This window comes from Chelonoidis abingdonii, chromosome 3 (assembly GCF_003597395.2).
Source record: "Chelonoidis abingdonii isolate Lonesome George chromosome 3, CheloAbing_2.0, whole genome shotgun sequence".
Lineage (NCBI taxonomy): Eukaryota > Metazoa > Chordata > Testudines > Testudinidae > Chelonoidis > Chelonoidis abingdonii.
This window is the reverse complement of record NC_133771.1, coordinates 58,735,405-58,750,858: the sequence shown is the minus strand read 5'-3', so window position 1 is coordinate 58,750,858 and position 15,454 is coordinate 58,735,405. Positions and strand designations below refer to the sequence as shown.

The following is a 15,454-nucleotide window of genomic DNA, read 5'->3' as shown; positions in this document are numbered from 1 at the left end:
CTACATATAGGATGAGTTAGTAGCTTTTCAGAGAAACTCACTTGACCTCTGCTCTACACCATGCCCACCCCAACCCCTTCTGTGCAAGCCAAAGTGTATCACTACTGCTACCTCACATGGGATATGTCTATGCTGATGCTGGAGATGTCATTGCCAGCTCAGGTAGAAGTACATGGCCTAGCTTTGATTGAGCCCCATAAAAACAGAAGTGTAGCCCTGGGGGGGAGGGCCGGAGGTATGAGCTAGCTGCCCTAGTAGTACCCCTAGGATCTTGGACGGAGCCACCCTCTGTGCCACTAGCACGGCTATGTCTACACAAGCTGGAAATTACACCTGTAGCTGCAGTGTAGCCCTACACGTTGGAGGAGGGGGCTAGAGCTCTACCTCGTGCTAACCGGCTAGTGCAGGCGAGCCCACGAGGGCGCCTAAGCGAGCCCGTGCCCCATGTGTCTCATTCATGCAGGAGCCGGGGGGAGGGGCGTGCTCAAGCGCTTGCTGTGGAAATCCCGAAGCCTCCGGCTCCTCCCCGTGTGTGTGTCTCTAGGCTGGGGACCGGCTGAGGCGCAGGCAGCCCCGGCTACCGCCTTTGCCTTGCTCTCGCTCGCCTCCTGCCTGGGCTCCCGCCTCCTCCCCGCCTGCGGCCTCTCCGCACCGACATGCCCCAGCCGCAGCAGCTGCAGCTCTAGCCCGCCTGCGGCCCCCCCCCGGCTCTCCGCGTCCTCCCGGAGGAGGCGAAGGCGCTCGGCTCGGGGGCTGCCATCGCGCCTCCCTGTCCCCGATGGGCAGCCTGCTGAGCGGGGTCAGCGTCAAGGAGCCCGCCACGGTGGAGGACTGCGACTCCACCTGGGAGACGGACTCCGAGCCCGAGCTGCAGGACCCAGGCGGGGACCAGCAGCAGCAGGAGGCGCTCGGCGGGGATGATCCAGCCCCGGAGCCGCCGGCCCGGCTCCCTGCCGCAAGCGCCCGGCCCGAGGAGACCCAGCAGGAAGGGGAAGAGGTGGAAGGGGGCCGAGAAGCAGCAGCAGCAGCCCCCGGCCCTGAGCAGGTACCCCTGACACCGCCAACTTCTGCAGGCTGGCTAGGAGCCAGGCAGAGACCCCCGTTCTCCGACAGCCCTGCACTCGGCGGCTGGTGTTTTCTCCCAGCCCCCAGCCAGGGCGGTGGGAGGTCTCTACGGTCATGAGTGTCCCATGGCTGCAGCAGGGTGGGGGCGCTGAGGCTTTGCTTCGCTTTCTCGGTACCCGTCCGCACGCTGTGTTGGAGGAGTAATTTGGGCTGGATCTTTGCCTTGGAATAAAGCGGCACAAAAGGCGGGAGGGGGCTGAGTGGCACCTCCGAGCAAGGGGAGGCAGACCTCGCTTGGGGACTTTGCTGCTTTCTGTGTGTGCCGCCTGCTGCTGCCGGGTTGCTTGTTTTCCTCTTGGTGACGTGTGTTCTGTATTAGGCTGAAAAAGGAGGAAGTGTGTTGGGCTGTGGGGATTTTTTTTATGTATTTCCCCTATTGCACAATTTGCTTCACAGCTTATTTCTTCTGGCCTCAAGGGCTGTTTGAGACCAAGATTGTTTTGCTATCCTCTTAGTAATCTAATGCAATGGTTACCAACCATGGGGAATGTGTGGATAGAGCAAAGGACTGGGAAGCCAGGAACTCAGGAGGTCTAATCTTGGCTCTGATATTGACACCTTGGTGTGGCCTATGGCAGGTCTTTTAATTTCACCTCTCTATGAAGACTTAATCTCTCTTGAGAGGGAAAGTTAGTTAATATGTGTAGAGTCCTTCGAGATGAAACATGCCAAGTACAATAATTAAAGTGTTACTTCTAGTACTTTCTGGCACCTGTGATTGGAGTTTTATGCTCCACTTTTAATAATGATCCTCAGTGCAAGGTCACATTGCTTTGCTACCTATTTCCCATTCATCTGTAAGTTAGTTGCAGTGGTATCTTTGCTGCTCTCTCATGATTGCACCTGTCTGAGGTTTGGGACAGCTCAGGGTCCACAAATTGTGCACAAAAGGATAGAAAGTGATTTGCACTGGTTGGTATAACCAAGGTATTGTGATCCTGAACCTACAACAGGCTGAGTGACTTTAGTGGGGTTTGAAAGTGCTCAGCCATCCGTAACACAGAGTTCAGCACCTTACCAGACATTGGGATCAGTGTCTGCTGAACTAGTACAGTTGCTGAAAAGGTTGAGAATTGGTATTTTAGTAGAGTAGCTGTCAAACTAGGCAGGAGCAGCTTATTAAGAGATATAAGACTAGTATATTGATGTGGTCTTGATGTCTCTGAGGCTTCCATGTTTGTTTCTATGCTAAGATTTTATCTATAGTAGGAAATTTCCCTTACAGTTACCACCATTGCTAGCATCTGTAGTGTTCTACGAAGAGTAGTGACAGTGGGAGCCTTTGTGTAGATTATCCCTGCTGGCACCCAATCAATAGGCGGACATGGGGCCAGATCCAGACCGCCAGATGTTTTTGAATGGACCCCAAAAATCTATGTATTTACTACTATTATCATTATTGTTATTTTTTTATTATTTTCTCCAGAATATGAACCTTGACTAGATCTTGCCCAAGAAATTTGGACCTTGCCAAAAAATAATTGACTGCGCTTGGGTGCCAGCGTATCAGCAGCTGCCACTATTTTAGTTGCCATAACACATATACCGATTCTGAGCAGGGCTAGCCGCTAGGTGCTATGTATAACATCATTCCTACCACTGTTACCCCCAGAGTAGCAGAACTGGTGGCAGAAGTGGTGGAAATTTTGAAGGAAAAAAAAGGCTTATGTAAATAAAACCTAAAGGCCCAGTATGACCCTCAATTACTCATGTGCAGCTCCCATTGACATTAATAGGAGGTGCACATGCATCCCATGTAACTGAGGGTAGAACCAGTGCCTAGGAATCTAAACTGAATATTGTCTCATGTTTGAGACAATTAGAATTAAATGTTGTGTATCATAGATGGCACTAGAAAAACTAACAACATAAGATCAGTCCAAACACACATATATTGCACAACTTGCAAGTGTCGTCTTATGGTAAGCATTCTTACACTTCAATGTCCAAGACAAGTCAATTTGTTTTTTCAGATTTACTATAGCAGCAGATCTTCCTAAGCCATAAAGTGAGATAACTACCATATATACTCATTCATAAGTTGCATATTTTTAGTAAAAAAGGGAAGCACCAGAGAAGGTGGTCAGCTTATGACTGGATATAGAGAGGGAGAGGTGGGACATAGCCCCTCCCCCCAACAGAGGGGGCAAGGAGAGGCAGCACAGCCAGAAGGGAAGAGGCAGGGGCAGAGTCTCTCCACTTCTGGCCATGCTACTCCCCCGCAGCCTCTGAAGCAGCTGCAGCTCCGGGGCTGGCAGGCTGAAGCTGTGCCGCTCGGCCCTGCCCCCCAGAGCAGGCTGTGGCTACACCACCGGAGCAGGCTGCCCTGCCCGCTAGAACATGCTGCAGCCGCGCTGCCTGGTCTGGCCCATCGGCTTATGATTGAGTATATACGGTAACCCTTGCAATGTGCTTACAATTTCAATCAGAAAGCCTGCGCTAAGTCTTTGGTGACATCCACAGTGAAGATTATTTTTTAAACTTTGAAACACCAAAATTATTTTTTTTTCTAAACTGACCCCTTCTGTTGAATGGGTTGAGGATATGTATAAGTATTGGGTAGTACACAACACAGATTTGTGACTTCTGACTGGACCTGATTTTGAGAGTTTCATGTACTGAGTTCTACGTTTTAGGAACATAGGATGAAATCCTGACCCAGTTAAGTCAATGGCAAAACAGTCATTGATTTCAGTGGCGTCAGAACTTCATCAATGAGGTCCAGCTTTTTCTTAGCTTTGTAGAAGTGTTTATTTTTTGAGGTATACATAAATGAAGTAAGAGCTACAATTTTAAAATTTACTGTCATTCTGCTTCATGTATCATGGTGGAGCAGCTAATGCCTGGTATTTAATTATCAAAGGGTATTTGCTGTCCAAGTAAGCATGTTTTATCTTTAGTTGGAGTCAGAGCCAGTCTGTCATCAAAGCATCTTGTAAACAATGTATTAATGGCAGGGAGTTTGGGGTACAGTGGATGGAGGATGTGATCTCACAGGAGAACCCCAGGCTCTGTCTGTACTACCACAAATAAGGTGTAAAAGAATGTGTTTCCCCCCCCCCAAAAAAGTTTGTGTATTGATTTCTGTAAGAGAGTTTTATTTCTATATCTTAAAACAAATAGCAGTATCTCTGATTATAGTATTGTGGAAAACAAAATGGTGTGAAAAATAAAATGCATAACAGAATTAGCAAGTCTCAGTACATGAATGCTTTTGGTTGGGTTTTTGTGAAATGTATACAGCTTGATCCAGCACCTGCTGAAAGCCAATGGGAGTCTTTCCATTGACTTCATTGGGCTCTGAATCAGGCTTATAGATTCCAGAACAGTTGGGATCTGCTACAAGCTTTCATAAATGCTTCCCCCACACTTCCCCCAGGAACAATTTTGCTTTAGGGGTTTAATGATGCTTTTCACTGGAACGTAAACTTACGTTCTTGTGGGGGAGGAGTAGCTTCCTTTTATGGACACCCAGCCAGTCAGTTAGCTATGAAGTCCCTCTTGGTGGCTGCTTGCTTTACCTTTAAAGGGTTAAAAAGTCCTCCAGGTAAAGAAAAGGGAGTGGGCACCTAACCAAAAGAGCCAATGGGAAGGCTAGAACTTTTTAAAATTTGGGAGAAAAGCTTTCCCTTTATGTTCTGTGGTTGTTCTCCGGAGAGAGGGGAACAGAGCAAGTCAGGGTTATGAGTATGCTGTAAAAAACTTTTTGCCAGGTATGGAAATCATCAGATTATACCTAGAGCTACCCAAGTATGTAAATAGATTAGGAATGTCTAGAAAGACCCAATTAGGTTTATTTCTTTTATTTTCTGTAAGGCTTGTGAACTCCTCTGTTCTAACCTCAGATTGCTTTTGTTTGTTTGTAACCCAGGGGTCAGCAACCTTTCAGAAGTGGTGTGCCTAGTCTTCATTTATTCATTCTAATTTAAGGTTTTGCGTGCCAAAGTAATGCATTTTAACATTTTAGAAGGTCTCTTTCTATAAGTCTATAATATATAACTAAACTATTGTTGTATGTAAACTAAATAAGATTTTAAAAATGTTTAAGAAGCTTCATTTGAAATTAAATTAAAATGTAGAGCCCCCTTTCCCCCCCGCCCCAGACCAGTGGCCAGGACCAGGGCAGTGTGAGTGCCACTGAAAATCAGCTTGTGTGCCGTGCCATAGGTTGCCTACCTCTGCTTGTAACCTGTAAGGTGAACCCCCCAAAAAGCTATTTTGGGTGCTTAATTTTTGGAATTGCTCTTTTAAAATCTAGCAAAAGCCTAAGTGCCAAATTTATTTTCTTTCTTTTTGTTTTTAATAAAATTTACCTTTTTTTAAGAACAGGATTGGATATTTGGTGCCTTAAGAGGTTTGTGCACATGTTTAATTAGCTGATGGCAACAGCTGATTTCCTTTGTTTTCTTTCTTAGCTCTTTCCTGGAAGGGGGTGTGTGTGAAAGGGCTTGAGGGTACCCCCCAGGGAGGAATTCCCAAGTGCTCTTTCCTGGGTCCAAAAGGGGTTTGCATTTGGGTGGTGGCAGCATTTACCAAGTCAACATCAGAGAAAAGCTGTAACCTTGGGAGTTTAATACCAGCCTAGAATGGCCAGTTTTAATTTTTAGAATCCTTGCGGGCCCCACCTTCTGCACTCGAAGTGCCAGAGTGGGGAATCAGCCTTGACAGCTCTAAACACAAGTTTACTGAATTATATAAAATAGTTTGACAGTGCTACAAATATTCTTTTTTGCCATTCAACAGTTTTCTTCCACAGGATGCAGTGGTAGCTATAGGTATGCTTTCATGGTAAGATATGACACAGATTTATGAATAGTCTGATTTCACTAACATAAAGGTATAGTTATGCTTCGCTTTCATGTTCAGCCACTTCTTATTTTGTCATAAGCGTTTGCGCTTTTTAAATAATTTCTAGATAAGTTTTACATTCAGTAAATAAATCACTGGCCAACCTATTGGTCCAAATTCAAGAGATTATAGAAGTTATAAAAGCATCTACCATGTGTACTAGCCCTGCTTTTGTTCATGTGTTAAAGTAAAGTTGTTGTGTTAAAAATATCCTTCCTGTCACATATTTATACTGTTTGATGAAAGCTTAAGTAAATTTATGCAGTTGTAGATCTATGTATTCAGAATTGTTGAAGCCCATTCTGCAAAATAATTATTTTAAAATGTCGAACAACATAATAATACAAATCAGTGTTCAGTTTGGCTGTAGGTGGATGTTAACTACTCTTTAAATATTTCAGAGTGATGATGCAACTGAGCTGACAGCGAAACCAAAGAGGAGCTTTTATGCTGCAAGAGACTTGTACAAGTATCGACACCAATATCCAGTAAGGGCATTTTGTGATTTAAAAACACACTTTAAATAAAGAACAATAATAAACAGAACTCATTAAAAGGGACCTTATTTTTCCCTATTAAGTATGAGGCAATGAAAAGAGTAGAACTTCTGATATAATAGCCAAAAGAAAATGCCAGAGGGAGACGACTGGACCTGATGTGCCATTGTTTCCTCCCAAACCTATAAAACTTACAATCTAAGGCCCTGATCATGCAAGCTCTTATGCACATGCTTAATTTTAAGCATGTGAGTAGTCCTAGTGACTTAATATTTTTAAAGGCCTATCTTTTTGGTTTTAAAATCTTTTAAAAGAGCTGAATGCCAGCATTCCACTGTTGATAGTTTTATTGCAGGCTAATAATGCTTTGTTTGTTTCTTTTCAGCAGAACTTTAAAGATCTCCGGTATCAAAATGACTTGTGCAATCTCCGATTTTATAAGAATAAAATTCCCTTTAAACCTGATGGTGAGTAATCTAACAGTATGTCAAAGATGGCTGACAGATCAAGGGGGTTGAGGATCAAGTACTGGTTCTGAGCTTTGATAAGGATGTGTCCCAAAGAGAGAATAGGAAGGATCTCCCACTCCAGCATGACTCTGTATAATTTTGAGTTGTGTCCATAGGGAGTGCAAGCACCCACTCTATGGGGCCAACTGGTCGAGAGCATAATAGGAAAAGAGCTCCCTGCCTCCACCTGCTTACTACAACACTGGCTCTGAGTTAGCCATAGTTTGGTGCTAAAGGTTATAGATTTAGGGTGTGATTTATTTATTTTTGCAGAGTCACTCAGAATAGGCCTTCCTCTGCTTCCTGGAATTTGGTGGCAGTGCTGCCAATCTCTTAAATCACTGTGAATAACATCATTTTGGCTGGTACTAGAGCCAGCATGGTAATGATCTGAGGTGTTCCTGGTGATTTCTAGCCCTACCCATGGGAAAAACCCCTTTCACTGGCTACCTTCCCTACTCCCCCATGTCCTGTGGAAGAGCATCCAACCAGGGCTGCAGGAGGCAGGCTTAGCTCTTCCCTCAGGAATCAGAGGTGGTTTTGGGTAGGAGAGTGATGCCATTCTCACACAAGGGGAGTGTGACATACCAGTCACACCCTGGCAATCCAGACCAGTATGGATGGCTGTGTCACCCTTGCCCTGCAATGTATGGTGCCTTGCAGTGCCTTACTGTTGTAGCTCCCAACTTGGAACTCTTACAAACAGCTTGCCAGCATGCAGTTTGCTCCCAGATGTATTTCTGTAACTGCAGCCAGTCAGTAACACCCTGGCTCTCATCAGCCTTGCTTAAACCTCAGGGTGACACTAACAAATTCCCAGTTCCAGATTTCTCTCTAGAAATGTATGTCTTGTACTGCTCAGCCCTCTTCTGTACAGTCCAAATATAATGAGTCTGTTAATCCTTTAAGGGAATACTGTACAACTTGCCACCTTAAATGGAGTTACACAGACACTTCTTAAACACACTGGATTAGATAAAACAATAAACAAGTTTATTAACAATAAAGAGAGAAATTTTAATTGAGAATAAGTATAGGGAAAACAGTCAGAAATAGTTACAAAAATAAAGATAAAACACTTCCTAATGCTAAACTTAACAAACTATATTAGATTTAAGCAAAATTTCTCACCATATGCTTCCAGAACCTCTCCCCCAGAATCCAACAGCTACTTCTTTTGTTTTCTCAAATGCGAAGAGTGTGATGGACAGGGGGAGAGAGGAGAGGAGACTCTTGAGGTGTTTTTCACCTGTGTATTCTCACATGCAGGTTTCCTTTTGTTTCCTCCCTTCCCCTTTCTACATGTTAACTCTGTTTGTTACTTAAATGCAAATTAAAGCAAACACACACTCTTTGTTCAAGACAGGATTGTTTGACCAGTTCAGTGCTTTGTGAGTTTTGAACATGCACTTTTAACATCTAATGCTGCTATACACATTTTACCATGGTATTACTGATCAGCAAGTTGAGTTTTCAGATGTTATCTCACAAGTCATACTTTGTACAAATATTATTACAACGATGTGTAGGGTGTGAATATAGGGATGCATTCCATCACAGGGATGAGGTAGTGAGCAGAAAGATCCTAGCAGCTCAAGGTGGCTCTGCTCCCTCCTTTGCTCTGCCCTTTTGGAAGAATGGATCAGTCTGCTCTCTGCATCCCCTCCAGGGCAGGCCTGGGCAGGGAGAGTAGGGATGAAGAGCCTTTCTTCTTCCCAGGACTGGGGGAAAAGGAAGAAGTCCTAGGACAGTGGTTCCCAAACTTTAACAACCTGTGAACCCCTTTCACTAAAATGTCAAGTCTCGCAAACCGCCTCCTAAAAATGAATATTTCTCATTTACCTGAATATAAATTATAAAACCAGTGATCTTGGAAATATAAAATTTGTTTTTATGACATGCTTATTACACGCTATTTATTATTAAGTGTCCCTGGCCTCTGTTTGCCAGAAGCTGGGAATGAATGAAAGGGGATGGATCACTTGATGGTTACCTGTTCTGTTCATTCCCTCTGGGGCACCTGGCACTGGTTGCTGTCGGAAGACAGGATACTGGGCTAAATGGACCCTTGGTCTGACCCAGTAGAGCCATTCTTATGTTCTTATTTATCATTACAGTATTTTTATTACGTAATGAAAATGGCAACACTCTTCCAAGATCTCACTTTCATAGCTTGTATCACTTTGAACAAGCTTATTATAAGATAAGGCTCCTATGTTTCATCAAGGAGTATCAGGTGTGAAACAGCATGAAGGTATTTAAGTAGCCAACTCAAAGAGTTCCTCCTACACAAGCATTCAGGTCTTGAGCAGTCCAGACAAACAATGCACGTTACAACAAAGTTTAAACTTGTTCATCATAATAATTTTAAAAGCAATACTAGCTGCCTATTTAATTTTAAAAAACAGCAAAAAATATCCACCTCCCTTTCCGTTTCTTATAAGGAGCCTTGAAGTTTAAATCTCCTCAGTGTGATAGATATGCTTGCTTTGATCCTCTTAGCTCTTGGAAGTCCAGGGGCTCCGAGCTACTGGCCTGTGCTGCCTGGGGTCCCTAGGGACAGCTCTGTCCGCCATTAGGGAATTTTTTTCTGAAAACTCCCTGGAACATTTCATGAACCCCCAGGGGTTCTCAAACCCCAGTTTGGGAACCACTGTCCTGGGAGATGGGTGAAGAACCCTTGGAGCTGCCAGAGCAGATAATGGAGTCTGTGGGGAGCAAAGCTGATGTAGGCACAGTATTTGTATTTAATTTGTTGCTGGGCTGGGAAATGGGCAGATGTGGATTGGGGCACGCAGAGACAGAAATAATGAATTAGAACTTTGGTTTGGGGAGAAACCGGAAGCTTTGCACCATCAGGTAGCCAGGTAGACACCCTGCAGTGGGGGCCAAAATCAGCGTGACCTATAAATTTGGGAGAGTTGGCAACACTGTGACATGAGAGAATCTTTTTTCTTAAATCTCATGTTTGTTTTTTAGTTTTAATTGTGGTTTTTGAACTTTGGGGGTTGGCAATATTTCAGTGATAAAACTGCCATTCATTTCAACCAGAGAAGAGTTAGCACAGGGTCCTTTTGAAAATCTCACTATATAGTTAGAATGTAAGGCTTTGAATAACTGGTCATAGGTTTGTCAGCATAGGTGTTTTGTTCAGCATCTAGCACAAAGGGGTGCTAATGTGTGAGTGGAGCTCGCTCTGAAGTGCTGCACGGTATGAATGATGAATAATAATTCATAAATTCCATTTTGGTTTGGTCCCTTACTGTTGGTTTCTGTTTGTACTTGCCAGTAAGACCCAAATGCATTAATGTGATGAGACTAATACAAGTGGAAATTCTCCTGGAGTGTTGTGAATTTTTCCAGTGTGACTTGAGAAACTCTATTTAAATTCTTGGCAGCACTAGTGGCATCAGGAGTTTCAGGCACAATTAATTGAAACAAATTCCCAGATCCTAATGCACCTGGCAACCAGAGAGATTCTTGAATCAATGACTTCCTTTTAGTATTCATGTCATATGCTACTAGACTAGGATCTCATATATACAGAGTTGCGTTAATGTAATGACTACAGATTTCACTCTGAATATCATCAGAATAAATAGCTTGTTTTAGATGTGATAAGAAATCTACTCCATTGAGTAAACAATGGTCAATATAATTTACACAGGTTATAGTGCCATATTGTCAGCTGGTATAAATCCGCATCTATTGAAATCAATGGAGCTATGCCAATTTACGCGTGCTGAATAGCTGGTCTATATTAATTAACATCTGTAATATGGACAATGCTAATTATCCTCCTCTTTAATTTAATGGCATGTCCTTAGCACAAAGCACAATATAGGCCTAAAACATTTGTGATATATTTGAAAGATATTTTTGATTGCTACCTAATAATTTCCTGAATTTGTTTATACAGGAGTTTACATTGAAGAAGTCCTGAATAAATGGAAGGGAGACTATGAAAAATTGGAACATAATCACACTTATATACAGTGGTTGGTTACTTATTAGCTATTTTTATTTTAAAACATTGATTTGATTAAAAGTGTTATTTTGTTCACCATAAACTGAAACAATTTTTTTTTTAAACAGGCTTTTTCCACTTAGAGAACAAGGTTTGAATTTCTATGCTAAAGAATTAACTGCATATGAAATAGAGGTAATGTAAATTGAGTTTACTGTCAGATTAATATTGAAGAATGACTGTTTGTTATTGTATCATGTTGTTGTGTACAATGCAAAAGTATTTGTTTTAGAGCCATTTAGGATTTTAGATGAATTTCTTGTTTTATTAGGAATTCAAGAAAACAAAAGAAGCAATTAGAAGATTCCTGTTGGCTTATAAAATGATGTTGGAGTTTTTTGGAATAAAACTAATTGATAAAACAGGAAATGTAGCTCGAGCTGCTAACTGGCAAGAAAGATTTCAACATTTGAATGAGTAAGTAATGGCATGCATTAGATGCTATTTAATTGCCTTAGAATTTTTATCCTTTGTTTTCTAGAGAAAAGCAGGACATATTTTCAAAAGAATGCCAGGAAAGTGAGAGAGACAAAAAGCAAGAATCAATGATTGTTTTGTGTCTGTATGTATGTATCTCTTCCACACATTCTTATTACTCTGCTCCTTAGTACTGTCAATCTAACCAACAGCCATGAATTCACTGACTGTAGTACTTTCAAGGCAGAGGTGAAAGTAAACCAGTACACCATGCTTGACTGGCTACCCCGGCTGTTGATTTTAAAGGGCCCAGGGCTCCCTGCAGCAGGGATTATCTGGGAGATAAGTCTGAGTTGGATTTGGCCAACATTTATCTCAATTTTTTTTTTTAGTTTGATACTACTTTTCTAATACCACTGAGCTTGAAATTGAAGTGTGTTTTCTTGCAATATTTTCTCCTGACATTATGGGTGGACACTACTTTCTTAGGTTAGGGTTGCTTATGAATAAATCTGGTCAAATAATTACCTTTTTTGAGAAAATCATCAAGTACTTTATTTATCCAGTAACTTATCTGAGTCATCTCATTGACCTTAGTAGACTTTGCAGCAGGCCCTAAGTAAGTCAGGGGCTGCACAAGAGCCAAGGTCTCAGTCACTGCTTATTTTACAAGATCAATTCAGGTGTTCCAGTGCTAGCTAGCCAAACAGTTTTAAGTCAGTGTATTGCTAAAATAAACAAATAGGAGTGATCAGACTCCATACTTAACAGCTCTTCATTCAGGAGTCTCCCAGCATTTTACAAACATTAGTTCTCACTCCCAACTGTCCTACGAGGAAGGTACTATTAAGTAGTAGTAGCTGCATTTTACAGATGGCGAAAATAAAACACAGAAAGATTAAATGACGTGTCCCAAGGTGACACCATGGCAAACCAGATAATGGAACCCAAGACTTCTGGCTCTAGTCCTATAACCACTAGACTATACTCTATCTCTCACTTGAGCAGAATTTATTTTTAAGCATTTCTTGTCCCTGTTAGTTCAGTGAATCTTTTCTTGCAGGTCCCAACACAACTACTTAAGAATCACTCGCATTCTGAAAAGTCTTGGTGAGCTTGGATATGAGAGTTTCAAATCTCCGCTTGTAAAATTTATTCTCCATGAAGCTCTTGTGGAAGACACAATTCCCAACATTAAGCAAAGTGCTTTGGAATATTTTGTATATACCATTAGAGACCGAAGAGAAAGGAGACAGCTCCTGCGATTTGCTCAACAACATTACACACCTTCAGAGCATTTCATCTGGGGACCACCAAGAAAACAGAAGTTGGAGGGAAACAAAACAGGTAAAAAGCCAACATCCCCAGTTTCTTCTCACAGTAGTTACATTTCTAAACATAAGAAATGGAGAGATTCCAAGAATACATCCATAACTAGCAGCTCCACTAGCAAAACAGCTGAAGAAAAAAAGGTAGAACTCACAAAAAATGGAGAAAAAAACAACCAGTGTGGAACAGAAACCAACTGTGAAGCTGCTAAGCAGAGCAACAGTGAAAAGAACAGTGATACTGAAAGTCAAAATTCCAAATCAGAGGAAGCTCTCAGTTTGTCAGACAAAAAGGAGAACATTTCTCATTCCAAAAATGATAAGGGAAAAGATGGGGAAAATCTGAACCAAGATTGTGGAAATCCAACAGTTACAGAGACAGAGCCATGTGACAGTGAGAACTGTTCAAATAATGTATCAGCAGATGTGCAAGACAGCCTAGGTCAGGATAAACCTCCAGTGGAATCCACCATAAAGAACAAAGATGAGATAAAATCATGAGTCCAAATTTAAAACTAGATATGTTTCATACTGAATGAAACAAATAATTCATTGTTCTTTCATTTTGGATATTCACATCTAGTGTAATGTAAGGAAGATCATGGGACCAGGCTGGATATGAAAGCATCAGATTAAGCTTTTCAGGGGTTGATTTTTTTTTATTTTATTTTATTTTAACTCAGTTTAAAGGGCACAATCCAAAATGGTTTAAAAATATGTGTATACTAATTGAAACAACTATATAGGATTAAATTCTGTACATTCCCTTTAGATTGCTGTCTAGGTAGAAAGGAATGCAATTAATTTCTTATCAGTTTGTTCATCTGTTGTTTAAAAAATTAGAATATTAGAATTTTGGTGTTTTAAGATTTACAGGAAAAGACTGCAATATCGATTGCCTTTTTCAGTATTCTGCAAATTACTTTTAAGGGTGCAGGCATGCCAGTGTTTGAGGTCAGTGGAAGTCCCGCATGATATCCAAGGGCAAAATTAGGTACAAAGGCTTTAATCTCAAATGAGCAACTTTGGCTGAGACTTTCTGAACTGGATATCAAAATGTTTCATTTTGTGAATATCATTCTAAATTAAGTAGAAGTATAACTCATGATTAAACTGTACAAAATCTTAATATGTATAGTCCTGGTCACAGTTGCAGGGTGAGCTGTGCTTTAGATCTCTTTCAATCTCTCTCCAGTGTGTCCCTCTGGTGACAGGTTTTGCTTCTCCCATCTATTGTATAAAACAGAAAAGAAATCTTGTTCTGAATTTTCAGTTGATGGGCTCAGGATTGTGGGGATGTGAATCCAAAAAGCTTATAGTTGCAGAAATATGTTCTGTCATTGTGACACTACTTGCACATGCAATAATGACCATCCATCCATATTTAGACACTTAAAATAAAAATGGCCTGATTTTTACAGAAGTGCTGAGAACCTGAGAAATATCTCTGAAAAAACAGTCAAAAATTTAGGTGCTTATATACATATTTAACTGCCTAATTAAAAGCACCTAAGATTGAGCATTTTGGTCAGGTCTCATAAAGATGAAATGCAATGAGATATTAATTTCCCGCAAAGTGTCATGCTACAGAAAAACTAATGCCTAATAGCATTCCTGGTTTCCATAATTTTTGTTTTGTAACTTCACCATTTAAACAATTCCTACATGGGCACTTCAACATTTAACTAATAAATGCCATTATATGTAAAATATTATGGTATGTCATAATTTTCCTGAAGGTAGGTGATAATAGTAAATATTACAGTTGTGGTGTACATAATACACCTTAAGCAGAGGAAAATTCCTTGTTTCAATTTTTGTAAAAATTCCAGTTCTTTCATGTTGTGACAGTAGACCACTATTTATAAGGATGTTTTTGCCTCAAAGAAGCATTTTAATATCTAGCTTTAGTCTATGGATATGCTATGGAAGAACATCAAAATTTGTCCCCATATTTCGGAAGTGGTTAAAGAATAATTCAGCTCAAGCCCCAGTCCTGCAATGTGGAGCCTCCTTGAAGTCAGTGGGGATTGAAGTGGATACAGGGGTCCACCTGCATGCATCTGCATTTCATTGAAAGATCGGGGCCTTAGGGCTTGCCTATTTAGAGACTTAATTCTGCAGTGCAGACGTATCTTACGTTGACCTAAGTTATGTTGATGTACAGCCACCTCAGTAATTAAATCGCTTTTGCATGTCCACACTATGCTCCTTGTGTCGGCAGCGTGCATCCTCGCCAAGAGAACTTGCACTCATTTAACTGTCAGTGTGGGGCATCGTGGGACAGCTTCTGAAAGGCAACAACTGTCGATGTAAGCAACTCTACACTACACTGACGCTGCATCGACATAACTACATCAACCTAAGCACTACCCCTCTTGCAAGTAGTGTGCCAATTATGTCTATGGGAGTAACATTTTAGTGTAGACACTTACAGTTAGGTCAATGTACAGCTGTCTTGCATCAGTCTAACTATGTAACGTAGACCAGGGTGTAAATCTGCTGTGTGTTAAGTTGCCATGTGGATCTTGCTGCCATTCACTAAAAGTTCCATAGTGGACTTTACTTCTGCTGTTTCAAATATGTGCTTTCCATTCACACTACGGCTTGCCATGTATTAAGTCTCTGTGTGCATAAGCCCGTAGTCTGTAAAAGCACCTGCCAGAACTTGCATACATGATTTTTAACACTTGGATTTGGTTG

General features: G+C 41.5%; 1 protein-coding gene across 2 annotated transcripts; it reads left to right on the top strand.

The window, feature by feature from the left end:
- The first annotated feature begins 745 nt into the window (after positions 1–745).
- On the top strand, positions 746–14,373 carry OGFRL1 (opioid growth factor receptor like 1). Of its 2 annotated transcripts, none has more exons than XM_032775989.2 (7): positions 746–1,045; positions 6,375–6,461; positions 6,859–6,937; positions 10,899–10,977; positions 11,075–11,141; positions 11,278–11,423; positions 12,487–14,373. In XM_032775989.2, exons 1-7 carry the CDS (start codon positions 779–781, stop codon positions 13,250–13,252), a joined length of 1,491 nt encoding a protein of 496 aa, XP_032631880.1. In that variant the 5' UTR covers positions 746–778; the 3' UTR covers positions 13,253–14,373. The 2 variants fall into 2 exon arrangements, with proteins under 2 accessions (XP_032631880.1, XP_032631879.1); XM_032775988.2 differs by having other exon boundaries at positions 6,856–6,937.
- The last annotated feature ends 1,081 nt before the right edge of the window (positions 14,374–15,454 follow it).

Excerpts from the sequence above, each read along its gene's own strand:
- OGFRL1 (XM_032775988.2), top strand. The coding sequence starts at position 779 with ATGGGCAGCCTGCTGAGCGGGGTCAGCGTCAAGGAGCCCGCCACGGTG. Across the intron at positions 6,462-6,855 it reads AGTATCGACACCAATATCCA|CAGAACTTTAAAGATCTCCG; the intron begins GTAAGGGCATTT and ends GTTTCTTTTCAG. Across the intron at positions 6,938-10,898 it reads AATTCCCTTTAAACCTGATG|GAGTTTACATTGAAGAAGTC; the intron begins GTGAGTAATCTA and ends TTGTTTATACAG.